The 26,406-nt window shown below is 50.3% G+C and overlaps 2 protein-coding genes across 2 annotated transcripts in view; one reads left to right on the top strand and one right to left on the bottom strand.

Moving 5' to 3' along the window:
• The window catches only part of LOC116519785 (nuclear pore membrane glycoprotein 210-like), a 34,213-nt gene extending 13,473 nt beyond the window's left edge, over positions 1-20,740 (top strand). The window contains exons 16-40 of the mRNA XM_032233824.1: positions 75-248; positions 1,589-1,781; positions 1,919-2,007; positions 3,219-3,323; positions 3,410-3,511; positions 4,848-4,976; positions 5,654-5,781; positions 7,090-7,222; positions 8,078-8,140; positions 8,332-8,511; positions 9,034-9,114; positions 10,241-10,372; positions 11,251-11,409; positions 11,798-11,889; positions 12,606-12,780; positions 12,889-13,064; positions 13,789-14,009; positions 15,219-15,355; positions 16,486-16,609; positions 17,395-17,544; positions 18,717-18,964; positions 19,315-19,522; positions 19,623-19,727; positions 20,328-20,399; positions 20,603-20,740. Coding sequence (XP_032089715.1) covers positions 75-248; positions 1,589-1,781; positions 1,919-2,007; positions 3,219-3,323; positions 3,410-3,511; positions 4,848-4,976; positions 5,654-5,781; positions 7,090-7,222; positions 8,078-8,140; positions 8,332-8,511; positions 9,034-9,114; positions 10,241-10,372; positions 11,251-11,409; positions 11,798-11,889; positions 12,606-12,780; positions 12,889-13,064; positions 13,789-14,009; positions 15,219-15,355; positions 16,486-16,609; positions 17,395-17,544; positions 18,717-18,964; positions 19,315-19,522; positions 19,623-19,727; positions 20,328-20,399; positions 20,603-20,691 — 3,465 coding nt within the window. The 3' untranslated portion in view covers positions 20,692-20,740. The remainder of the gene's footprint in view (positions 1-74; positions 249-1,588; positions 1,782-1,918; positions 2,008-3,218; positions 3,324-3,409; positions 3,512-4,847; positions 4,977-5,653; positions 5,782-7,089; positions 7,223-8,077; positions 8,141-8,331; positions 8,512-9,033; positions 9,115-10,240; positions 10,373-11,250; positions 11,410-11,797; positions 11,890-12,605; positions 12,781-12,888; positions 13,065-13,788; positions 14,010-15,218; positions 15,356-16,485; positions 16,610-17,394; positions 17,545-18,716; positions 18,965-19,314; positions 19,523-19,622; positions 19,728-20,327; positions 20,400-20,602) is intronic.
• Positions 20,741-20,926: 186 nt separating this feature from the next.
• The window catches only part of RPS27 (ribosomal protein S27), a 5,670-nt gene continuing 190 nt past the window's right edge, over positions 20,927-26,406 (bottom strand). The window contains exons 2-4 of the mRNA XM_032234375.1: positions 26,105-26,213; positions 22,693-22,803; positions 20,927-21,238 (exon numbers count right to left, since the gene is read on the bottom strand). Of these exons, the coding sequence (XP_032090266.1) occupies positions 21,210-21,238; positions 22,693-22,803; positions 26,105-26,213 (249 nt within the window). The 3' untranslated portion in view covers positions 20,927-21,209. The remainder of the gene's footprint in view (positions 21,239-22,692; positions 22,804-26,104; positions 26,214-26,406) is intronic.

Below are 26,406 nucleotides of genomic sequence, written 5' to 3'. Positions count from 1 at the left end.
CTGCCCTGCAGCCCAGCTGCCAGATCTCAGTCTGGCTACCCACCCTCCTACCCTTTTTTTTTTGCTCCCCAAAGGTCTTCACCTTCCAAGTGGGCAACCATCCCGGAGTGCTCAATCCCAGCCCGGCTGTGGAGATGGTGCAAGTCAACTTCATCTGTGCCCACCCAGCCAGCATGGCCGTTACCCCTGTGTACAAGCTGGCTGCTGGTGCCCCGCCGTGCCCCTTGCCTCAGCACCACAAGCAGCTGGTACGTGTGGGTGGGGAAGCCCCCTTTGCAGAATGCTGCTTGGAGGCGGTTTCTCGTCTGGGGGAGGGGGAAACGTGTGGGCCTTTGAAGGAACAGCCGCTTAACTTTTCAAATTTAATTTTCAAGTTGGTTTCGTTGGCCGAGAAAAATCATAAGAGATCAACTTAATGCAATGAAACGTTAAGCGATTTGGCGAGAAGGTCAGCTGGAGAAGCTGAGTGGAATGTGGTTGGCCAAATTGAGAGAGAGAGAGAGAGATGCTTTATTTGTATGCCGCCCTTTTCCCTGGGGGGACTCAGGGCGGCTCACAACTCAAGGGGAGGGAGGACAAACAAGTCATAAACATGGAAAACAATACATCATTAAAAACACAACAGTCATGCAATTCGAGTGGGGTTGAAATCTTTAGCCCCAGGCCTGTCGGGACAGCCAGGACTTAAGGGCCACGCGGAAGGTCTGGAGGGTGGTGAGGGTACGAATCTCCACGGGGAGTTCGTTCCAGAGGGTCGGAGCAGCCACCGAGAAGGCTCTCCTCCGGGTAGTTGCCAGCCGACATTGGCCGGCTGATGGAATTCGGAGGCCTAATCTATGGGATCGTATCGGCCTAGTGGAGGTCGAATTCTTCAGCCCCACCAAAAATCAACTTACCAATCGGTGGAATTGGGTTAAAGAAAATTACCGTTTATCCATCCTGATGAATCACCTCTGAAACTTTTCCTTGTAATCCTCGAGTTAAGACACTTCAAGATGCCTTTTGCGAAATTAACAGTCCTCTTGGTTTCACCGTAAGGTGGGACTCGTTGCTTTAAAAGAGACTATTTGTAGCTTTGTAGGGTTGAATTGTGGGGTCTCTGTGAGCTTGATGGTTTTCTGTTTAACTGTTTATTAAATTTATAGGCCGCCCAATCCCGGAGGACTCCGGGCGTCTTACAGAAACAGAAATTAAAAGAAATTAAAAACAGATAAAACACGACAAATTTAAAAAGACACAACATACACCCAATCTAAGCGGGGCTGGACCCCAATCCAGAGGTCAACAGCCCCAACGTTCTTGCAGATGTTTCATGGCCCAACTAGGTAACATCATCAGGGGAAGAAAGGAGTGGGTTTGCTAGGAGGAGGGACGTTTCATGACCCAACTAGGGAACAATATCAGTGCTGGAAGGGAGAGGGGTTTGTGGAATGGAGGAGAAAGAGACCTCTGGTTTTCTTGTTTCATTACCCAACTAGGAACAATATCAGTTTGGTAAGCAGAGCACACCAAGGACTCCACAACCAATACTCTTCTCTGTGTGCCTCTAAAATGAAGCGGGTTTGGGTTTTTTTTTTAATGCTTTCAGGTCCCAGTGTCCAGTTTGAGGAACACCATTCTGGAGCTAGCTTTGTTTGACCAACACCGGAGAAAGTTTGACAACTTTTCTTCTCTGATCCTGGAGTGGACCTCGGCCAACGAAAGCCTGGCTCGCTTCACTCACCCGAGATCCATGCAGATGGTGGACAAGGATGACGGGACTGGACAGACTAGACTCCACGGTGCGCCTCTCCATTTTCTCTCCCAGTAAAAATACATGTCCCTCAGAGGACCTGTGTCTTCTCCAGATAGCGAAGTCTTCTTCTGACATCTCTTTTTTCTTCCCCTCCTCATGTCTTGTCCTTTGGGCTCCTCCCAGGACACCAGCTGCTAGAGGTCCATCAGATCAAAGGGACAGTCCTGATTGCCGTCAACTTTGTGAAATATTCCGAGAGAGGCAGCCCGAAAGTAAGTATGAAGGGAAAGTTGTGTAGAAGATGGTGGGGGGGACATGTAAGCTTTGAGAAGGGAAAACTCAACGAGGGTCCGATAGACCACTCTGAAATATCTAAAGAGCATTTACACAGGAGAAGATCAGGACTTGTTGGGTGTCATCCCAGAAGGCAAGATGGAGAATAATGGGCAGTTGGGCGACGCCAGAAGTTTGGTTCTCCAAAATAGGGTCCATTTCAACCCTAGCTTCCATAACTTCTCTGTGGATCCTGAAGAAATACCGTATTTTTCAGACACTCCAAAGTATAAGACGCTCCTTTGGGGAGGAAAACAAGAAGAAAAAAAAATCTGCTTCGGCCTCCCAGCGATTTGCCTCCTTGCAGCAAACAGCAAACAGCCCGTTTCGGTTTCAGCACAGCCTGATTACCGCAAGCAGCTGATCGTTGGGCCTCCCGACAGTCAGCTGTTTCAGGCTGCGGGAATTGCCATAACCTATTGACACCTTCGCGCGCGCCCCATTTTTTGCCTCCGCATCCCGTTTTCAGCCTCCACACGCCCCATTTTCCGCCCATTCCAGGCAGCGGGGATCAGAATGGGTGGGAAATGGGGTGCACGGAGGCGGCCATAGGCAACGGCAATCCCTGCAGCCTGAAACAGCTGATGGTCGGGAGACGACAGTCAGCTGCTTGTGCTAATCAGGCCGTGCTGAAGCTGAAGCAGAAACAGGCTGTTTGCTGCAAGGAGGCAAATTGCTGGGAGGCAGAGGCAGATTTCTTTTCCCTTGTGCTAATCAAGCTAAACTGAAACTGAAACAGGCTATTTGCTGTTTGCTGCAAGGAGGCAAATTGCTGGGAGGCAGAGGCAGATTTATTTTCCCTTGTGCTAATCAAGCTAAACTGAAACAGGCTATTTGCTGTTTGCTGCAAGGAGGCAAATTGCTGGGAGGCAGAGGCCAAAGCGTGGGGGCTAGCGAGTGGGCGGGGCTGCATTCCCTGTATAAGATGCACCCAAATTTTCACCCTCTTTTGAGGGGTGTGGGGAAGTGTATCTTATACTCCGAAAAACATGGTATTCCTTTTGAAGGGAAGGATCTTCTGAGAGATCTGATGGGTCCCGGAGATTTAAAATCCAAAGAATCAACCTTGTTGGCGTAGAAGGAACAGTAGCCTCCATGTGGGCAGAACCTCCTGCCTAGACACTCGTTGTTGATTTTGTCGTGCATTTAGGAGGTCTCTAACTCTCCCGCTTCTGCAGCCGTGGAGCTCTTGCTGGTTGAGGATGTGACGGTGATCCCCGATAACGTCACCATGTACAATCATCCCAATGTAAAGGTAGGACCGAGGGCGGCTTCACTCAAGGATGCTTCATTCGAGTTTCAGAAGCCTTTGCAACATTTCTGGTGCTTGTGTCCCCCTAGGAGATGTTTGCTCTGGTGGAAGGCTCTGGGTACTTCCTCATCAACAGTAGCACCCAGGACATGGCTAACATCACCTACCTGGAAACGGAGAGCGCCATCCAAGTGAGTGCCCGGGTGGCGTGTGGGTCTTGGAGATCCTCCTGCGGGGAAGAGAGAGAGAGAGACCGGCATTTCCTGTTCTGTCCTGTCTCCTTAATTTCACACAATCCTCACGGCCATCCTGAAGCTGGGGGTTGTCCCTTCAGTTACAAGTTGAAAATATGTTCTGTAGGACACACTGAAAGTTCAGATGTTCTGTAGAACATTTGGAGGTTCAGATGTTCTATGGGACACATTGAAAGTTCTGATGTTCTGTGGGACATTTTGGAAGTTCAGATGTTCTGTAGGACATTTTGGAAGTTCAGATGTTCTGTAGGACATTTGGAAGTTCAGATGATCTGTGGGACACGTTGAAAGTTCTGATGTTCTGTGGGACATTTTGGAAGTTCAGATGTTCTGTAGGACACACTGAAAGTTCAGATGTTCTGTAGGACATTTGGAAGTTCAGATGTTCTGTAGGACACACTGAAAGCTCAGGTGTTCTGTAGGACATTTGGAAGTTCAGATGTTCTGTAGGACACACTGAAAGCTCAGATGTTCTGTAGGACATTTGGAAGTTCAGATGTTCTGTAGGACACACTAAAAGCTCAGATGTTCTGTAGGACATTTGGAAGTTCAGATGTTCTGTAGGACACACTAAAAGCTCAGATGTTCTGTAGGACATTTGGAAGTTCAGATGTTCTGAAGGACACGTTGAAAGTTCTGATGTTCTGTGGGACATTTTGGAAGTTCAGATGTTCTGTAGGACACACCGAAAGCTCAGATGTTCTGTAGGACATTTGGAAGTTCAGCTGTTCTGTAGGACACACTGAAAGCTCAGATGTTCTGTAGGACATTTGGAAGTTCAGATGTTCTGTAGGACACACTAAAAGCTCAGATGTTCTGTAGGACACTTTGGAAGTTCAGATGTTCTGTAGGACACGTTGAAAGTTCTGATGTTCTGTGGGACACACTGAAAGCTCAGATGTTCTGTAGGACACTTTGGAAGTTAAGATGTTCTGTAGGACATTTTGGAAGTTCAGACCGTCTTCTGTAGGATACATTGAAACCTCAGAGATTCTGTAGGACACGTTCGAAGTTCAGACGATGCTCTGCCAGCCAAATCAGAAGTTCATCAGACCATGTTCTTCAGAACCTCTTCTGATCCCTGAAATCAAGATTTATTTATCTGTGGCTGCTGGCCGCGTATTCATGCTGATCCTAGAAACCACGATGCCCCATGCACGAACCATCGCCATTAGAGTTGCCACGGGATTACAGTTTGATTAAAACAACGACGTTGCATTCAAGGCAGCTGTGACTTTACCCTCCCAGTCCGAACTTATGGTGGCTTTTCCAGGTAGTTCCCGTCCTGCCTGGCTCTTTGGCCCTGGAGGTCTACGATCTCTGCCTCGCATTCTTAGGACCGGCGACGGCTTACCTGCGAGTATCAAACATGTACGAACTGGAGGTGGATCTGATTGACAAGGTGAGGAGGACGTCGGAAGAGCCAGGCCTGGCCATCGCTTAAGCCACGATCCGTTCTATCTAAAGAAACAGCCAATCCAGGCTTGTCTCGCCAATGACCCACACACACCGGGGTCAGATCCTTCTTAATTCCGCTGACCTTTCGCACGTGGTCCTCGACTTACGACGGATCCCTTCATGTTCTACGTCCACCACCTTTTATTTACAGGCAGCCCGCACTTTACGACCCCGATTGAGCCATATGTTTATGTTGTCAAGTCCCCCCCCCCAAAATTGTTCCGTGGATTTTGTCCCATTTTATAACGGCTTTTCCTTGCCGCGCTTCTTAAGTGAATCCTCGCCGTTGTTAAAATTAGTCACACGGTTGTTAAGCGAATCTGGCTTCCCCCCTTGAACTTGGCGCGCGTCGGAAGGCGGCCAAAGGAAGCCTGCGCTCCGTCATAAACACGAAGCACTCCGAACGTAAATCACGCAGTCGTGGGGGGTGGTGCCACAGTCGTAAGTGTGGGAGAACCGCCCTCGGTCACTCGTCGTAACTTTGAATGTCACGAAATGAGCTCTAGTTCAACATCGTAAAATCGAACCGGTTCGTTATGTCCGTAAGGGAAGAAGGGCTCTTGTTTAGGGATTAACTTTACAGTAAGGCAAAGAATGAAAATGTTTCTTTCTTCCCCCCAGGTTGAGATTGGCAAATCGGTGCTGGTCTCGGTGCGAGTGCTGGGCTCCCACCGTTCGGCTTTCCGCAGCAAATATTTTGCCTACATGCATCTCCAGCTGAAAGCCGCCTCTCCAATCGTAAGCCTGACGTAAGTTTCTCCTTTTGCAGGACCTGGTCACCCTCCTCGCCTCCGGCCAGCCCCAAGGACATGTTGTGGCCCGCCAGTGGAGGTGGCAGCAGATTCAGACAGTGAGGAGGGTTGGGGAGGAACCTGGGCCAATCCTGGAGTCTGGGGAAGGCTCAGATGAGGGCCCTTCATGGTATTGGACCTGGGTACTTGAGAGACCGCCTGCTGCCAATCACCTCCACTAGACCGATTAGATCCCACAGATTAGGCCACAGATTAGGCCTCCTCCGAATTCCATCCGCCGGCCAGTGCCGACTGGCGACTACCCGGAGGAGGGCCTTCTCTGTGGCTGCTCCGACCCTCTGGAACGAACTCCCCGTGGAGATTCGAACCCTAACCACCCTCCAGGCCTTCCGCAAAGCCCTTAAAACCTGGCTGTTCCGACAGGCCAGGGGCTAAAGAGCTGTTGCCCCCGTCTCAAATGGTATGACTGTTGTGTGTTTTTAAATTATGTATTGTTACGTTTTGTCTTTTATTTTCTGTCTGTACCGCCCCTTCCCTGATTTGAATTGTGAGCCGCCCTGAGTCCCCTTCGGGGGGAAAGGGCAGCATATAAATATAATAAAATCAATCAATCAAATCAAATCTGTGTCGGAGGCAGAGAGGGGGCCAGGGCCGTCTGACAGTTATCAGCTGCCTTCAGAGTCAGACATCAGTGAGGCAGAAGAACAGCTGGAGCCTGTTCCCAGTGTGCGCATGGACAGAGTTGCCAGACGAAGGGAAGAGCTAAAGAACAAGGGTCGCCTTGGCAGTAAGGCCACAGGTGGACGATGAATGGCCCTTCCCATAGTGAATAAAAGAGGAGCGACAGGGGAGTGGAGTTTGCAGGAGGCAATTAATTCTTTCCTGCTTTCTTGCCAAGCATTCTGAAAGATATCTGCTGGGCCCCTCTCCAAGCCTGAGAAAGGTCGGTAATTGTGACCCATCTTGAAAGACTGTGGGAGAGGAAAGACTTTGCTGGAGAGGAAGTCACTGTCAATTAAATAAAAGGGGTTTATCGGGACGAGGACTCGGTTTCGTGACGCTGGGGAAGCCTAGATCAGAACAGGACAAGGGGAAGAATGCCTCTCTAGCTGAGAAGGGGTTAATCAGGGGAACAGGTTGCCTCCAGATGTTGCGAGTGCTCCATCCCTGGAGTTTTTTAGGAAGAGATGGGACAATCATTTATCTGAAATGATATCGGGCCCTCTGCTCGAGCACTGGGTTGGACTAGAAGACCTCCAAGGTCCCTCCCAATTTCTCTTTGTCTCTCACCTCTGGTTCTCGCAGGCCAATGGAAGAACTCGGCGATTATTCCGAAGTCTACATGCTCCGAGCCGTGGCAGTTGGGCAGACGACCTTAGTGGCCACAGCTTGGGACAAAACAGGAGTTAAATTCATGTCCTCGCCACGGAAAGTGGAGGTAAGGACACACGGGCCTTAACCCTCAAAGTTAGCCCTGTTAGAAACTGCTTGGATGAGACTTTTCCAATGTCTACGAAATCAGCTGCAAACTTTCTATTGATCAATCGATCGATTTTTCCCCCCACAGTTTTGAACCGCTCATCTTCCCCGGAGATGGATATGTTAAAAGCTTTGTAAATTAAAAGATGTGCAAATTAGAAGATTTGCAAACGGCAATCATTATAATTTTAAAGGTTTGCAAATTAAGCCAAATGAAAATCTTTATAAATTTAAAGGGTTTGCAAATTAAAGAAAATGAGAATCTTTATAAATTTAAAAGGTTTCCAAATTAGAGAAAATGAGAATCTCTATAAATTTAAAAAGTTTGCAAATTAAAGAAAATGAGAATCTTCATAAATTTAAAAGGTTTGAAAATTAAGCCACGTGAAAATCTTTATAAATTTAAAGATCTGCAATTTAAAGCAAATAAAAATCATTATGAATTTAAAGCTTTGCAAATTAAAGCAAACGAAAATCCTTATCAATTTAAAAGGGTTGCCAGTAAATTTTTCTCATCAATTTAAAGATTTGTGAATTTAAAAAGATTTGCCAATCCAAACCACTAACCATTTAAAGATTTGCAAATTTTTTAAAAAAAGCTTTACAAATTAAAACCTTTGTCAGAGAAGAGCTTTGCAGAATTGAAAGATTTCTCAATTATTATTATTTTTTGTTTTAGAGAGGGGATCGCGAATTATCGTCTTGTCCCTCGGTCCGTTGGGTAAAATCAGATGCTGCCATGTTCTTTAAAAAAAAAAAAAAAAATCCTTTCCCTCTCCCAAAAATAACTTGACGCCGTTGTGTCTTTTGCCAGATTTTCCCCCCTTTCAGACTGCTCCCCGAAAAAATGACCCTCATCCCCCACAACATGTGGCAGGTGAGTCCAGAATCCCAAGCAGACAATGCTGGTTTGTGGGTCACGGCCTCTCCTCAAATGCGTGTTGTCACCCTAAGATAGCTTCACCGTAGTGGAAAATAGGGATCAGTTTTGGGGGGTGTTTAAAGAAGACACCCCCCCCCCATGCAGCGGTCTTCCTGACCCCCGTCGTTTTTTGCCTCCAACCGCAGGTGATGTCGGAAGGGGGTCCCCAGCCTCAATCCCTGATCCACTTTTCGATCAGTAACCGAACCGTGGCCGAGGTAAACGGGCTGGGACAAGTCACGGCCAAGGCGGTGGGCACCGCCTTTATCCTGGGCACCATTCGCGCCGTCAGTGAAGATACAGGAAAAGTCATTGTCTTCTCCCAGGTATGTTTCCGGGGTCGGGGCGGGGGGGGATGCTGGCAAATGCTTCCTTCACCTGGGATGACTTTATCACTTCCGGGCCTCTTCCCCTCCCGGCCATCTCTGACGGTCACCTACTCCGAAGCCCATCGCTTCTCCTTCCTTGTGGGACCTTCCCCCCTTTCTGGGATCCACGCGTGAACGCCACTGTCCTTGTCCGCGAGGCCTCCTGCTTGGCCTTCCTCGCCAGGAGGGGATGATGGGTTGAAGAACCCAACGGGCCTGATGGGCCCCAAGGTGGCAGGGTGGATGTGCGCACCTGAAAATCCGGTGGTCCTCGACTTAAGGCCGTTTAAGTGGCCTTTAGAAACCCCTGGGGAAAAAAAGGGGGTGTGTGGCCCACCAACCGCCTTGCTTAGCGAGGGTAATTCGGGCCTCCTCGCTGCGGTCGTACGTCGAGGACGACCTACGGACGGAGGCTGGAGGAGGCATCGATCTCCGCATGTCGTCTCCAGAGGGACGTACTCAATCCGTCTCCCTCCTCAGGATCAAGTTGAGATGGAAGTGGTGCAGTTGCGGATGATTCGAATCCACGCCCCGGCCACTCGACTCGTCACTGGCACCCAGGTGGGTCTAGCGGGTCACCCCGTTGTGTCTCACGCCTCGTCCGTGAAAATCTGTGGGTCACTAATGTAAGGTGCCCTCTATCTCTATCACCTATGTCTATTTATCTATCTATTCTATCTCTCTCTCTATCTATTTTTCTTTCTTTCTTTCTATCTTTCTATCTATCTATCTATCTATCTATCTATCTAATCTATCTATCATCTAATCTATGTATTCATTTATCTGTCTGTGTGTCCAACTATCATCTGTCTGTCTGTCTGTCTGTCTCTCTGTCTGTCTGTCTATCTATATCTATCTGTCTGTCTGTCTATCTATATCTATCTATCTATCTATCTATCTATCTATCTATCTATCTATCTATCTATCTATCTATCTATCTATCTAATCTATCTATCATCTAATCTATGTATTCATTTATCTGTCTGTGTGTCCAACTATCATCTGTCTGTCTGTCTGTCTGTCTGTCTGTCTCTCTGTCTGTCTGTCTATCTATATCTATATCTATCTATCTATCTATCTATCTATCTATCTATCTATCTATCTATCTATCTATCTATCTATCTATCTATCTATCTATCTATCTACCTACCTACCTACCTACCTACCTACCTACCTACCTACCTACCTACCTACCTACCTACCTATCATATAAACTATGTATTCATTTATCTGTCTGTCTGTTTGTCTACCTACCTACCTACCTACAAATGTATATACATATGCATGTATATACATACACATACATATAAATATATGTACATTAATCATAAACTATTTAAAATAATAAACAGTCTTCAGAGTTAACAAGGTTGATACTGTATACTGAGCAGAGAGTTGGACTAGAAGACCTTCAAGATCCCTTCCAACACTATTCTTTCTCCTTCCTTCCTTCCTTCCTTCCTTCTTTCCTTCCTTCTTTCCTTCTTTCCTTCTTTCCTTCCTTCTTTCCTTCCTTCCTTCCTTCCTTCCTTCCTTCCTTCATTCATTCATTCATTCATTCATTCCCTCCTCCATCACTGGAGGTTTTTAAGAAGAGATTGGACCGCCACTTGAGCAGGGGGGGTTGGACTAGAAGACCTCCAAGGTCCCTCCCGACTCTGTGATCCTGTTAATCTCCCCTTTGCAGATGCCTGTGTACGTTGTGGGCCTGACCAGCACCCTGACTCCCTTCTCCTTCGGGAACTCTCGTCCACCCCTGACCTTCCACTGGGCAGTGAGCAAGCGGGACATCTTGGACCTCCTCCCCAGACACTCGGAGGTATGAAAGACCCTCCCTCCTTTCAAACTCTCTGACCCCATTTTAGCCACACACACATACGCCCCTCCCCCCCCCCTCCCTGCAGTGTTTCTCAACCTGGGCATCTTTTAAGATGAGTGGACTTCAGCTAGCTGAGGAATTCGGGGGCGTCAGGCTATAAATATCAATATTATCGGTGGTTAGAGAAGAGATATAAGAATGACTAGTCCAAGAAAGTGTTGAAAATGCGTTAAATTGTCAATGTAACTAATAGAGTTAAATAAATTACAATGGGGTTGGTGTGATATTAGACACGTAAGGTATTGGAAATTAAGCCAAGGTGAAATAACGAATAAGATTGTATATTTTAACATTGGCACAAAATATTCTGTACCCCAACGACACACTGGTTAATGGGAAATGAATTGTTTGTGTAAAAATAAACTAAAATTTTTATTTTTTTAAAAAAAAGAATATAAATATATTTATATTTATTGATATTTAAATATATTTATTTCGCGTACAAGGACAGTCCATCCCCGACTTAACGTTATCACATTCATTTAGTGGCCGTTCTAAGGTACGACGGCAGGGAAAAGACCATTTTCCACACTTGCGACCGTTGCAACATCCCCCGTGGTCACGGGATCCAAATTTTTAGGCGCTTGGCAACTGACTCATCTTTACGACGGTCGCTGTGTCCCCCCGCGATCTCCTTTGGCTTAACGACCTTGTGACTAACACAACCACGGCGGCCAGTCACTTAACAAAAACTTTTAACAAAACTTCCCGAAGAGGTGTCTCACCGAGCAACAGAAAGTCGCGGTCGTTAAAGTAGAGGACTGCCACTTGTAATATACCGCCCGCCTCACCACCCTCGAGCTACTTTTCCCCACCAGATTTCGCTGGCCCTCCCTCCGGAGAGCAATTTCGCCATGGGGGTCCGGACCAGAGCCGCGGGCAGGACCAGTATCAGGGTGGTGGTGCGGACTTCGGACGCCGAAGCCGGGCAGTTTGAAGGGAACGCCACCGAACTCCTGGACGAGGTGCAGATCCTGGTAAGGAATCGAGGGAATCGGCGGGCACTTCTTCGCTTTCTCTTGGTCTTCCTTCCTCGATTGTTCCCAAGGGCTGGAAAGGGGAACTTGGAGGTCATCTATTCCAACCCCCGGCCAAGGATGCAATTTGGTCTGCCTTCCTCAGCCTTGGCTGTTCCCAAGGAATATCCTAGGTCCGGAAGAGACCTTGGAGGTCATCCAGTCCAACCCTCTGCCTACGGCAGGGAGTCCTGATACCATCCCGAGCAAACCTTTTGTTGGAAAACCTGCAGCCTTGAATGTTGAAATTGGAGGCACCGTCTTCTGTGCTGCTGAAAGTCCCTTCATCTCCCTCCCTCCTTCCCTCTCTCACATTCTTTCTCTTCCCCCCCCCCCCATCCTTTTACAGGTCTTCGACAACCTTCAGCTCTTCTCTCCAGAGTGCCCCGCGGAGCAGATCCTGATGTCCATGAATTCGCAGCTCAGGTTGCTTACAAACAGGTACGAGAGATGGTTCTCAGACAGGGAGAGCACTGCGTGTCTCCGCATAGGTGGTGGGAAATCAGGAGCCTGCCTTAGGTAGACGACGCTGACTTCGAAACTGCCTGTGGAGATTCTCCCTCGTCCAGGTCATGGTTGTCCCTCCCCCCCCCCCCCCCCCAAAGGTGCTTCGAAGACGTTTCGTTTCTCACCCGAGAGGCTCCTTCAGCTCTGTCTGGATGGTTGGGGAATGGAAGGATTTAAATCCCTTGCAGGCAGCTGGTCATTTGCATCCTTTGAGAGGGTCCTAGAGGCCCCTTGGAGGTTTCTCCGTGTCCTCGGGGTCCTCGCCTGAGCAGTGGGGGCCTTCCTGGAACTGCTGAAAGGACCTGCGTTGTAGGCTGGAGAGAGATGAGGTCACATCCCTCCCTCCTTCTCCGTTGAGGGGAGTTCGGCCCGTTCAGTTTGGACACAGATGGCCTCTTGGAGGCCTTTCCGCATCCCAGTTGCAAACCCATCACAGCGCACAGGTGGTGGACCCCCGCCTTAGACGATTCCAGCCAAACGGTTGTCCAGGGATGGAGCCCCCACAGCTTCCTCCCTTCCTTACCCAAAACGGGGGCTTTGAAGTGGTGGTGTAGGGCTTCCTTGCCTAAGCAGGGGGTTGGACTAGAAGACCTCCAAGACCTCCTTCCCGCTCCGTCCTCCTACATTCTCTCTCCCCTTCCTCTCTCTAGGGACGGGGCTGCCTTCGTCAGCACCCAGATCCTGCAGTGCTTCCCCAATTCCTCGGTCATCGAAGAGGACAGGCACGGCCTCCTGAAGGCCAGAGCCGTCACGGGGACGGCCGTTCTGGAGGTGACCTCTCTGGAGCTCTTCGGCGTCAACCAGACGGTCATCACGGGTGTGCGGGTAAGGGGACGGGACGGGACGGGGAACAACTACGGGAGAGGCCTGCCTCGTCCCGCGCGGGAGCTCCTCCATCCCCGGGGAGTTGAGAATACCCCGTTTTCTACCCAGGTGGCCCCGGTCTCTTACCTGCAGTTTAGCAGCACCCCAAAACTCTACACCGCCGCCCGGACGCCCCTGCTGGCGTTTCCCTTGGGCATGACCCTGACTCTCACCGTTCGGTTCTTCGACAGCGCCGGGGTCAGGTTTCACGCCCAGAATAACCAGCTGCAGCTGGCCTTGAACAGGTATGCTGTCGTTGTCTCCTGTGGTAAAGGCAGGTTCAAGGGGAGGCTTTATGGACATCTCTGGAAAGCAGCCGGGAGGGTGGGGGTGTTGAGTAGATTTGCAACAGTTGGTTTAGTGACTGACGTTACAACGGTTTTGTTACAACAATATTGTTTCCTAGCATGATTTGATTGAGTGCTGTACCTGATTCGTTATTTTTTTTATGTATACTGAGAGCATCAGCACCAAAGACAAATTTCTTGTGTGTCCAATCACACTTGGCCAATAAAGAATTCTCTTCCCTTCCCATCCCAGTCCATTCCTTTATTTTATTTTATTTATTCTATTCTATTCCTTCATTCTTCTATTCCATTCCATTCTATTCCTTTTTTCCTATTGTATTCTATTTATGCTAAAAAGTGGTTTAAGATTTCCCCCCCCCCCCACACTTATGACTGTCGCACTATCCCCGTGGCCACGCAAGCAAAATTTAAGACGTTGGGCGACCGGCTCATATTTATAACGGCCGCAGCTTCCGGTCGTCCCCTTTTGCAACCTCCTGACAATGGGAAATCCAGACTTACTTAACAACCACGGGGCTGACTTTGCAACCGCAGGTGTTCCACTTCACTCCCGGGAAAAGAAAGACGGGTCAAAACTCCCTTCAGGAGCGCCAGGGAAACTTTGCGCTCTCTTGGCGGTGGTCAGCCGAGGGCGACCCGTGGTTCATTCCCCTCTTTTTAGGGATGACCTCTTGCTGATCCGGCCCAGCAACCAGAACTACACTTACACCGCTCAAGCCGTGAACCGAGGCGTGACGCTGGTGGGGGTTTGGGACGAGAGGCACCCGGGCATGGCCGATTACATTTCCGTCCCCGTGGAACACGCCATCGGGCCCGATCTCTCCGCCCCCCTGGCTGTGGGGGATGTGGTCTGCTTCAGCACACCCCTGGTTAATCAGGAAGGTCAGTGGAACAGCGGCGGGGGTGTGTGTCTCCTGGGTGGTGGTGGTGGGGAGTAGTGTTGCTGTCAAGATTCCAAGTAATAAAATAAAACTCTGAGCCTTGGGCTTCCTCAAAGCTCCATTTTATTAGAGTTGTCATGTTGGCAAAGCTGGGAAAACCTGAATCTTGACAGCTTCCAAGTTTTCCCCACCCAGCTGAAAGTCCAAGACCCTTCCCCCAACACCCACAAGTCCATCCCGTGCTCCAATCACTCATTGCCAGGTGCAGAGGCCACGATGACCTTGGTTTTCTCAGAAGAATGTTGTTATGGCTACATATCATCCATACTCTGTAGAATTCCCCCGTCCCATTTCCCCCACAGTGGAAAGTGGGTGAAAGATGGCTTCCAGTTGCTTTTTGGGGCCGAAAGGACGTCAGCGAGGATGAGCCAATCCTCCTCCTCGCCCTTCTCTGCCTCCTTACTCCGAGTTACACTGCAGACTTCCGATCACAATCGAGCCCATAATCTCTGTCGCTAAGCGAGACCTTGGTGAAGCGAGTTCTGCCCCATTTTTACGACCTTACTTGCCGCTACTGTCGTTCAGCAAACCCCTTCCAGTTGCTCGGTGTTGCTAAGCAAGACATCGGCCCAAGAGGCGAATTGAATTGAATTTTATTATTTGTATGCCACCCTGAGGGAGGGACTCAGGGTGGCGAACAACTCAAAAGGGGAAAAGGGGAACATAGAACAGAATACAAGTAATTAAAATAGCCAAGAATCACACAACCATACAAGTCGAGAGGGGAGGGAACTCATCAACCCCAGGCCTGCCGGCAAAGCCAGGTTTTGACGGCTTTTCGGAAGGCCTGGAGAGAGGTGAGGGTCCGAATCCCTGCAGGGAGTTCGTTCCAGAGGGCCGGAGCTGCCACAGAGAAGGCCCTCCCCCGGGTAGTAGCCAGGTGGCATTGGCTGGTAGATGGAACCCGGAGGAGGCCAACCCTGTGAGATCTAATGGGTCTTTGGGAGGTAATTGGCAGCAGGTGGTCTCTCAAGTACCCAGATCCAATACCATGGCGAACTGCCATGTTGCAGGCAGGCGGCAGAAGGAGCCTGCAGTACCGCCCTCTAACCACTGCGCCGTTGCGGCTTCCAAAGACTTTAACCGCCTGGAATCCCACCCGCTGCTTCCTTCTGCCCATCAAGGAAAGGTCTCCTCTCTCTGTTTTTAGGGGAGCCTGGCACCTGGCAGGTCAGCCCCGGCGGCCTGCTTGAGATGGACGTAGCTAGCGGAGCGGCGTCCGCCAAGCGCCCGGGAAAAGCCACCGTCTTCCACGAAATCCCAGGGATAGTCAAAACGTACCGAGAGGTAGAAGCGTTGTGTGTTTGTGTGTGTGTGTTTGTTTTATGAATAAAGATTTCATTTTGTAGAAACAGAGAACGGATTAAGAGAGTTGGAAGGGACCTCGGGGGGTCATCTAGTCCAACCCTGCAGCATTTCTGAAAATGACAGTCCAGTCTCTTCTTGAAGGCTTCCAGGGCTGAAGCTCCCACAGAGTTTTGAGTGCAACCCCCATTGAATATAGAATAACAAAGTCGGAAGGCACTTTGAGAAAATTTTGTATTGTTTTAGTTAAAGAGAAAAAATAATAATCATCTTTCATTACATCTTGTTGGAAGCATATCGATCGGTTACAAATATATTCCGTGCGTTTCTTCCATATGCTTTATTCAAATCAGGTTGTACATTTTAAGTCAAGAAAGAAAAGTTATGTATTTTACTATCTCTGTACCATAATTCTCATTTAGTTACCATTATTTAAACACGTTTTTGTATAGAATCATTTATATTAGAAGACACAACCACCTACTGGCGTTCATTTGCAATCTCAATAGATCTCCAATAACATTGCACCTTTATAACATATTCTAAAATTAATTCGGTTAAGTAAGATATCTGGGCATCCCCCCCCCCCCGCCCGTAACACACCTGTATGTATCATTAAATATTGTCCATTAACATTTCATTTTTATTATTGTAGTTAACTAAAGGTTATTTACTGTTTATCTCACCTCTCCTCTCCAGGCCCACACAATATTATAACTTTATAGCCGTCTTTAAACAATGATTTATTAATAAGATTTATAGGACTTTTCCCTCAATCCCAAATTAGTTAATTATGAGTCGGAAGGCACTTTGGAGATCATCTAGTCCAACCCCCAGGGCCCAAAGCAGGAGACCTGAGACCATTTCTGACCGATGGCAGACCGGTGTCTTCTTGAAAGCCTCCAGGGATGAAGCTCCCACAACGTCCGAAGGCAACTTCTGTTCCGTGGGTTGATTCTTCTCAGTGTCAGAAAATCCCTCCTTAAAATCCCTCATTTTAATAGGATATAATTTCCATTTCCGAGTTCGGAAACAGCTTCTGAAGACAAGTTTTTTTTTTATTTTATTTTTAAACATTTTCTCCACCGTCTTCTCTCATCTGCCTTTCCCAGGTTGTCGTTCACGGCCCGTCAAGGCTCAGCCTTCAGCTGGGGCCCAAACACTTCCTCACCAATGCAGCCAACGCCTCTGAATTCCGGGTCTTTATCTCCACCAGCGGCCCGGCCACTCTTCAAGGTAGAAGACACCCCCCCCCTTCTCACCCTTTCAAAATGAAATATGCTAGTGGAGGAGATGGGGGGGGTGACACCCCCCACCCCAAAGGGGAAAAAAAAACCCCGAGCCCAGTCCAACTCCGATTGTAAAGAATATCGGGAAGGGAAAGAAAAGGGAAAAGGGAGTGAGTGAGGGAATAGAGAGAAAATAGAGAGGAGGGAGGGAAGGAGAAAGAAAGAAAAAAAGAAAGAAAGAAAGAGAAAGAAAGAAAGAAAGAAAGGAAGGAAGAAAGGAAGGAGGGGAGGAAGGAGAGAGGGAGGAAGGGGGAGAGAGAAAGAAAGAAAGAAAAGAAAGAAAGGGAAGAAAGAAAGAGAAAGAACAAAAGAGAAAGAAAGGGGAGGAAGGAGAGAGGGAGGAAGGGGGAGAGAGAGAAATAAAGAAAGAAATAAGAAAGAAAGAAAAAGAACGAAAGAAAGAAAAAGAAAGAAAGGGGAGGAAGGAGAGAGGGAGGAAGGGAGAGAGAAAGAAAGAAAGAAATAAGAAAGGAAAGAAAGAAAAGAAAGAAAGAGAAGAAAGAAAGAAAGAAATAAGAAAGAAAGAAAGGAAAGAAAGAAGAAAAGAAAGAAAGGGAAGAAAGAAAGGGAAGAAAGAAAGAAAGAAAGAAAAAGAAAGAAAGGGGAGGAAGGAGAGAGGGAGGAAGGGAGAGAGAAATAAATAAATAAAGAAAGAAAGAAAGAAAGAAAGAAAGAAAGAAAGAAAGAAATCCTAAATTGCACACTCTGAATATATCCTGTCTCTTGATTTAGGTCCTTGTAGTTCTGAGCAAATTCGGGCCATCAACGACCTGCTTTTTCCGGAATCCCAGCTGATCTGCCAACTGGATTTCAACCCCAAGATCCTGGATATTCCAGCCAGCAAAATATTTCACATCCGGCCGGCATTTTACCCGGAGAAAGGTGGGCCGAAAGAGAACCAGGCAGGGCATCTTGGCTTCCCAGGTGGGGAATTGGGGACGTGGCTGCCCTCAACTCCAGTGGCCAGAGGGACGGAGGGAGCTTTTGAAGACGACGTGGGTCTCCCATCTTTCTCAGAGAATATTTAAATGCCGTCTTGTAAACCTGCAGTCACCAACAGGTGATCCACGAGGAAATTTTAAGTGTTCCACAGGAAGATTATTTGCATTTTTTAGATTGCACTCAATCAGGGGGTCCTCAAACTACACCCCCTGGGACGGATAAGTGCAATGAACGCTTGTGTTGCTGCAGAGAGTCTCCCCCTTCTGGGTATTTTTGTGGAGGTCGGAGGGGGGCAGAGATTCCCACGGGGTCTGCTTCGTCCTCCCGGTGGGGGGCTTTGGGCCAAGGCTGGAGGGAAGCACCGCTGGTGGGGAAGAGCCGGAGGGCCTCGTTCCAGTGGGGCTGCATCACGGCCTGGAACTGGCTGACCATCTCAGCCCGCTGAGCCTCCAGGCGCCGGCACCTGGCCTCGCACTCCCGCAGCTCTTCCTTCTACTTGGAAAGCCTATGATCCTAGTCCTCAGTGAGGTGCTTCTGCTGAGCCTCCTTCTCGGCCAGATCCAATTTGAACTGAGCTGTTTTGTCAACTCTTGGTGGCTGTTTAGCTCCAGCAACGGCTTCCTGTTGGGGCCCCTAAGGAGCCCGGGGCGGGCGGGCAGTTGAGGAGGGGCTGGGAGGGGAGGGGCAAGCAGAGGCTAGCGAGGTGCCCCTCGACGTGAGTGACATCAAGTCGGCCACGCCCCTCCAGTCACATGACCACCCATCCAGTCATTAGGCAGATCGTATTAGGGATTTAAAATCATGAATTTAGTGGCCCCTGAGGTCCTAAAATTTGGGGACCCCTGTTGTAAATCATGAGAACCATTTCTCCTCTCTTGTAGTAGGGGAATTTCCTTTCCTTTCCGGAGCTTAAGGTGACCTAATTTTCTTTCTGGAGCTTAGGAAAGTTTAAATTTTGGCCACCCGCCGTCCACTTCCTAATCCTGACCCCCGTGAAGCTCCATTCCTGGTGCCTCGTTGCGAGTGGCTTCCTTTCGGGCCACAGCTGGAATCCAGGCATTCAGAAGAAGGCACGTTTTCACGCCCTCTCTTCCTTCCCGGCTCCCCTCAAGGGCTCTACGCTTGCCTGGTGACGGTGAAAGACCACCCTGAAGAGGATCTGCTGGCCCTCAGCACCGCCGAGGGCTCCGTGGACATCTCGGCCGCTCTCCGCAGTGAGGAACCCCAGGAGACACAACGGGTGGCTCTCCCCTTTCTCCCCGCCTTCTTCCTCAACCAGAGCGAGATTGTCCTGAGCAGCTCCCAGGTGACCAGCGAGATCTTGGTCTTGGGCGCCAGGACAGTGACGGACGCCATTGAGGTAGGTTGATGTCCCTCCCGAGGACACACAGGGGCTGAGATGCTGAGCTTGTCGGCCAGAAAAGATCGGCAGTTTGTGGCGGGTTTGAATCCCCGGCGCCGCGTAACGGAGTGAGCTCCCGTGACTTGTCCCAGCTTCCCCCCAACTGAGCACTTCGAAAGCATGCAGGGAGTTGGAAGTCCACCAGTCTTAAAAGTTGCCAAGTTTGAAGACCTCTGGATTGAGGATTTCGCTCCTGGTGGGAACCCAAATTTGGTTCTCTTTAAAGGTGGTTGGGGGTTGTTTTTTTCTGGAACTTTCCTCCCCACAAAACCCTTGTTTTTTTTTGTCTCCCCCCCCCCTTGCCAAAGGCCCATCCCACTTCTCCCGTGGTGCAAGTGGATCCCCCCCTCTTCCTCCCGGACATGCCCGGGCTTGTCCTCTTCCCCGTCCGCGTGGTCAACCTCACCTCCCTCCACCGGAGGGCAGCACCCGTCTTCGTCAACCTCTCCTGCGGCCTCACCGGCCAGCGAGCGGCTGTGCTGGTGCGTCCCGAGCAGGAGCATCATCTCGGCTTTGGTGAGCATGGTTAAGAGAGAGAGGGGGGCAGGGTGTCCTTCTTGGCTCGGTTCTTGGGCACCTGTAAGGCCATCTAAACCGCCTTTGTCCACACGCCTAGATCTGTGCGCCGAGGCCAGCCTCGTCCGGCAACTAGTGGGGTCCTACCAGGTCCTCCTCTTCACCGTCTTCGCCGTCCTGGCGTCCACCATGGTCATCTTTCTCAGTTAAGTCCCGGCACACTTGAGCCTCGTCAATGGCACAAACTTTTAATTAGGCGATTACGTTCAAAGCCCAACCCAGTTTTGTAGAATGGCAGAGCTAGGAGGAGGGGACCTCGGGAGGCCTTCTAGCCCAACCCCGCTGCTCAAGCCAAAGACCCCGGACCCTTTCAGACAAAACTGTCCACATATCTTTTCTTTAAAAACCTGCGGTGTTGGTACTAGAGTTATCAACCACCACCGAGCCCAAAATTAATGTTGCTAAGTGAGACGTGTGTTGAGTTTTGTCCCATTTTACTTTCCTTACCATGATTAAGTGAATCCCGCTTCCCCGTTGACTTTGCTTGGCGGAAGGTCGCCAAAGGGGGGGGGGTCGTGTGACCCTGGGGACACTGCGACTGTCATAAACCTGAGTCAGTGACCAGCTGTCTGAATTTTCCATCCCGTGACCCCTGGGGACAATGCAACGGTCCCACTTTTCTTGGCGCCCTTGGTAACTACTCCGGTCGCCAAACGAATGGTGGCAAATCAAGGACCGCCTGCATTCCACAGCCACCCCCTCCCCAAAGTCGGTTCCAACCAGCCTCCTCCTCCTCTCCCCGCAGTTTACAACGCCTTCCTGAACAGAGTTCAGACAGTCCCACTGGTCTACATCCCGTCGGCCTCAACGCAGGATGGTGAGTTTAAACAACTGGTCAAGACCACAATCCCAATTCTTCTCGGGGGAATGTTGAAGAGGATCCTCCGTCTGGAAAATCCACGGCTTCCAGCTTTTAAACAGGGCGGGGGGGATTAGAGTGCTTGCCGTTTCCCTTTTTTGCAGAATAAGCTTTTTTTTAGGGAAGGGGTCATTTCTCAAGCCCCCCCCCTTTCTATCTAGGCTACCTCTACCCTCCGCTGACAGCCCAGCACCATCCTTCCAGCCTAAGGAACAGGACTCAGGCCTGGCTCTGGAGCGTGCGGAGATGACTTCTAGGAGAACGTGGGGCAGAGAGAGTAAAACTTGGTAAAAATAAATATTTATACGTGGCCGAGCGTCGTCCTTGAAGGGGAAAAGCCCACGCCACTCGCTGGGCTTCCTCCGTGGAGCCACTTTCCGTGGTAACAGCAGCTGTTCAGCCCTCCCCTTTTAAACCACACGCCCCCCTCCCCAAGGGCCAAATTGAATCCCGCAGAGCGCTCGACCCACAAAAAGAACAAAAAATTGTCTTTATATCCAAAGTTTATTGAATGAAACGGGTAAGGCTACAAGGACAGAGCCAGAGCCACAAAGGGGGAAGGGATGTGTGTGTGTGTCCCATCATCCACATCTCACAGCCACCGTTGGCAGCAACTCAAGCCCTCAAAAGTAACTACAGGCCCCCCCGCCCCTTTTACAACTCCGTTGCATAATATACTTCCATCGGTGCCCCAGGGAAACACCCAGGGTGGCAACCGGCAACTGTCCCTGTAGTCGCAAACCCATCCCCGTGCCAAGTGTCCACTGTTTAATGTTGCTTTCGCCGGAAAGAACATCCTGCACGGAGAGAAAAAAATGGGGAAAAAAGTGAGCTGTAAGATCAAGAAACTGGCTACGTTTAACCAGGATTGTCCTGTTTTATTTTCTTTCAGGAGGGGGGGGGGAAAGCAGCCATTTTTGATCCATTTTATGAACTCGTCCATAAAAAAACAGCCTTCACGCTAGGCAGAAACAGCTTTCAAACATCCCTCTGCATTTAATGATGTTAAAACACACATTGCCGTTCCTACCAACCCCACTCCCCAAATACCTAAAGATTGAAATATCATCAGTTTTAATGACCCCATATAACCTTGGCAACTTTACAATAGGCGGGCTTTTAATTCCCAGAATTATGCGCTTGTGCCGGCTGGGGAATTCTGGGAGTTGAAGTCTACCTAACCTGCCCTGAGATATATTACTTTCATCATCATCTTCTAACAACCCCATCATCCCTTGCGGGGTGGAGTTTCGGCAACTGAATGGAGCTAGAAGAGTGTTGTGACTGGCTGGATGCTCATCCTGTTGCCAGAGCGGAGTTTAGTTCAGGAGAGAGAGAGAGAGAGGAAAAGAGAGATAGAGGAAAAGAGAAAGTGGAAAAGAGAGACAGAGATGAAGAGATAGAGAGAGAAACAGGAAAGGAGAAAAAGAGGAGAGGAGAAAAGAGGAGAGGAAAAGAGACAGAGGAAGAGAGAGAGAAACAGGAAAGGGGAGAGAGAGAAGAAAAGAGGAAAAGAGAAGAGATAGGAAGAAAGGGGAAAAGAGAGACAGAGGAAATGAGAGGAAAAGAGACAGAGACAGAGCAGAAAAGAGGGGGGGAAGAGAGACAGAGGAAAGGAGACAGACAGAGAGGAAGAGAGAAACAGGAATGGAGAAAGAGAAGAAAAGAGGAAAAGAGGAGAGAGAGGAAGAGAGAAATAGGAAAGGAGAGAAGAGAGATAGGAAGAGAGGAAAAGAGAGACAGAGACAGAAACAGAGAGGAAATGAGAGAGACGGAGAGACAGAGCGGAAAAGAGGGGGGAAGAAAAACAGGAAAGGAGAGAGAAGAAAAGAGAGGAAAAGAGAAGAGAGAGACAGAGAAACAGGAAAGGGGAGAGAGAGAAGAAAAGAGAGACAGAGACAAACAGGAAATGAGAGAGAGAGAGGAAAAGAGACAGAGACAGAGCAGAAAAGGGGGGGAAGAGAGACAGGAAGAGAGAGAGAGAAACAGGAAAGGGGGGAGAGAGAAACAGAGAGAAAGGAGAGAGAAGAAAAGAGAGAGAGAGAGAAGTATCTGCCTCTATCAAACTCTCAAGCCTCCAGATTGTGAGTCTAGCGCTCGAGGCCAACGCACCCCTCCCCTAAAGGTTGACAGATGACACTCCCTAAAAAGGTTAACAAACTCACCTCGGAATCTGGCTACAACTTTCTCCTCCCCTCCATTAATTCTGACATTGACGGACACCCCGGGGGGGGGGGGGATTCCCGCTTACCTTCTGTCAACCTCGCCTTTCCACCAGTGGGCTGGCACAGCACAGTCGAGCAGCCGACGCACAACACAACCGTCTGGGCGTGACTGAAAACCGTGGTGATTTTGTAGCAACCTGGAGGGGGGAGATAGCCAAGCAAATATTTTAGTGTGCCAAGAACATTTTTATTTGTGCTTCGTTGCTGTCGCAGCCACAAATGCTCTTCGTGCTAGCAACACCCTCCTTACTTACACCACCTTTAGGCGCTCTATAAAGTTGGTCTGAACTACTCCAGGGATCCTACTACACGGAGCAAGCGGCCACGTCAGGAATAATAGGAACGTTTTTTAGGCTCGCCCACTGCTCCAGGTGGCGTTGAGGGTCAGTCTAGATGCTTCCCTGCCCCGTTTGATGCAACAGCTGTTGCAAAGATCCAGCTGCGGCCGTTTCTCTGGCAACGGGAGAGGCACTTTATTGTTTTCCTGCAGCCCCCCAGAAGTGGTTCGGGGCAGGGCTTGGTACCCCCTGCACAAACACACACACCCCCTCCCAAATAATGCCAACCAGCCACCAAGTTTATGGTGGATTTTGCTCCCTTGCTGGAGGACAAGATTGGAGAAGCATTTGTTCATTGCATATAGGGGGTCTCCCTGTTTGGGCAGGGGGGGGCTGACTAGATGACAGCCAACACTCCCCCCACCCTGGCCGACTCGCTTATTATGTCCTTTTTCAGGAGGGGGACAGACTACATGACCCTCAATGTCCCTTCCGATGCACTTTCTGTCTTCTGAGCAGGAGGGTTCACCGAATAACCTCCGAGGCCCCTTCCGACTCTAGTTGTTATTCCGTCTTCTGAGTCGGGGGCCAGAGTAGATGACCTCCTAGATCCCTCGCGACTGCTATTCCGTCTTCTGAGCAGGCATACGGGCGAGATGATCCTCGGGGTCCCCTTCCAACTCTTATCCTGACTTCTGAGCAGCGGTTCGACTAGGCGACCTCGGAGGCCCCCTTCCAACTCTTGTTATTCTGTCTTCTGAGGGGGGGAGGGAGGCTCAGCTGGATGAGCTCTGAGGTCCCCTTCTAACTCGTTATTCTGTCTTCTGAGAGGCGGGGAGGGAGGGAGGGAGGCTGGAGGACCTCGGAGGTCCCCTTCCAACTCTTGTTATTCTGTCTTCTGAGAGGCGGGGGGGGGGGGGGGAGAGGCTCGGCTGGAGGACCTCGGAGGTCCCCTTCCAACTCTTGTTATTCTGTCTTCTATGGGGGGGAGGGAGGCTCAGCTGGATGAGCTCTGAGGTCCCCTTCTAACTCGTTATTCTGTCTTCTGAGGGGCTCGGCTGGATGACCTCGGAGGTCCCCTTCCAAGTCTTGTTATTCTGTCTTCTATGGGGGGGAGGGAGGCTCAGCTGGATGAGCTCTGAGGTCCCCTCTTCCAACTCTTGTTATTCTGTCTTCTGAGGGGCTCGGCTGGATGACCTCGGAGGTCCCCTTCCAATTCTTGTTATTCTGTCTTCTGAGAGGGGGGGAGGGAGGGAGGCTCAGCTGGATGAGCTCTGAGGTCCCCTCTTCCAACTCTTGTTATTCTGTCTTCTGAGAGGCTCGGCTGGATGACCTCGGAGGTCCCCTTCCAATTCTTGTTATTCTGTCTTCTGAGAGGGGGGGAGGGAGGGAGGCTCAGCTGGATGAGCTCTGAGGTCCCCTCTTCCAACTCTTGTTATTCTGTCTTCTGAGAGGGGGGGAGGGAGGGAGGCTCGGCTGGATGACCTCGGAGGTCCCCTTCCAATTCTTGTTATTCTGTCTTCTGAGAGGGGGGGAGGGAGGGAGGCTCAGCTGGATGAGCTCTGAGGTCCCCTCTTCCAACTCTTGTTATTCTGTCTTCTGAGGGGCTCGGCTGGATGACCTCGGAGGTCCCCTTCCAACTCTTGTTATTCTGTCTTCTGAGAGGGGGGGAGGGAGGGAGGCTCAGCTGGATGAGCTCTGAGGTCCCCTCTTCCAACTCTTGTTATTCTGTCTTCTGAGAGGCTCGGCTGGATGACCTCGGAGGTCCCCTTCCAATTCTTGTTATTCTGTCTTCTGAGAGGGGGGGAGGGAGGGAGGCTCAGCTGGATGAGCTCTGAGGTCCCCTCTTCCAACTCTTGTTATTCTGTCTTCTGAGGGGCTCGGCTGGATGACCTCGGAGGTCCCCTTCCAACTCTTGTTATTCTGTCTTCTATGGGGGGGAGGGAGGCTCAGCTGGATGAGCTCTGAGGTCCCCTCTTCCAACTCTTGTTATTCTGTCTTCTGAGGGGCTCGGCTGGATGACCTCGGAGGTCCCCTTCCAATTCTTGTTATTCTGTCTTCTGAGAGGGGGGGAGGGAGGGAGGCTCAGCTGGATGAGCTCTGAGGTCCCCTCTTCCAACTCTTGTTATTCTGTCTTATGAGAGGCTCGGCTGGATGACCTCGGAGGTCCCCTTCCAATTCTTGTTATTCTGTCTTCTGAGAGGGGGGGAGGGAGGGAGGCTCAGCTGGATGAGCTCTGAGGTCCCCTCTTCCAACTCTTGTTATTCTGTCTTCTGAGAGGCTCGGCTGGATGACCTCGGAGGTCCCCTTCCAATTCTTGTTATTCTGTCTTCTGAGAGGGGGGGAGGGAGGGAGGCTCAGCTGGATGAGCTCTGAGGTCCCCTCTTCCAACTCTTGTTATTCTGTCTTCTGAGGGGCTCGGCTGGATGACCTCGGAGGTCCCCTTCCAACTCTTGTTATTCTGTCTTCTGAGAGGGGGGGAGGGAGGGAGGCTCAGCTGGATGAGCTCTGAGGTCCCCTCTTCCAACTCTTGTTATTCTGTCTTCTGAGAGGCTCGGCTGGATGACCTCGGAGGTCCCCTTCCAATTCTTGTTATTCTGTCTTCTGAGGGGGGGAGGGAGGCTCAGCTGGATGAGCTCTGAGGTCCCCTTCTAACTCGTTATTCTGTCTTCTGAGAGGCTCGGCTGGATGAGCTCGGAGGTCCCCTTCCAACTCTTGTTATTCTGTCTTCTGAGAGGCGGGGAGGGAGGCTCAGCTGGATGAGCTCTGAGGTCCCCTCTTCCAACTCTTGTTATTCTGTCTTCTGAGAGGCTCGGCTGGATGACCTCGGAGGTCCCCTTCCAATTCTTGTTATTCTGTCTTCTGAGAGGGGGGGAGGGAGGGAGGCTCAGCTGGATGAGCTCTGAGGTCCCCTCTTCCAACTCTTGTTATTCTGTCTTCTGAGAGGCTCGGCTGGATGACCTCGGAGGTCCCCTTCCAATTCTTGTTATTCTGTCTTCTGAGAGGCGGGGAGGGAGGGAGGCTCGGCTGGAGGACCTCGGAGGTCCCCTCTTCCAACTCGCGTTATTCTGTGTGCAGAGCGGGGTGGCCCTGGCTGGATGACCTCGGGGAGGCCCTTCTCCCCCCCACCCCACCCCCACGCCCACACCCCGTGTCTCACCCGGGCACTTGACGTCCATGAAGTAGGAGTTGGGGCTCTGCACCAGGCGCTTCTTCTTGTGCTTCCGCTTCTCCTCCTCGGGGGAGGGATGCAGGAGGTCCTTCGCGAGCTGAGAGAGAAGAAGGAGATTATAATAATAAATAATAAATACATAATAATAGAGGGATGAGACCCCCCCACCGCCATTCCCCCCTCCCCCCCCCACGCCAACCGCCTTCCCCGCCGCCATCTTGAGCCGCCTGCGCGGCATGGCCGGAGCCAGCGGGGTCCCCGGGAGGGAGAGGCCCCGCATGCGACCCCCC

The sequence above is a fragment of the Thamnophis elegans genome, chromosome 17 (assembly GCF_009769535.1).
Source record: "Thamnophis elegans isolate rThaEle1 chromosome 17, rThaEle1.pri, whole genome shotgun sequence".
NCBI lineage: Eukaryota > Metazoa > Chordata > Lepidosauria > Squamata > Colubridae > Thamnophis > Thamnophis elegans.
Note: the sequence above shows the minus strand (reverse complement) of the source record. Positions and strands in the feature narration are given on the sequence as shown.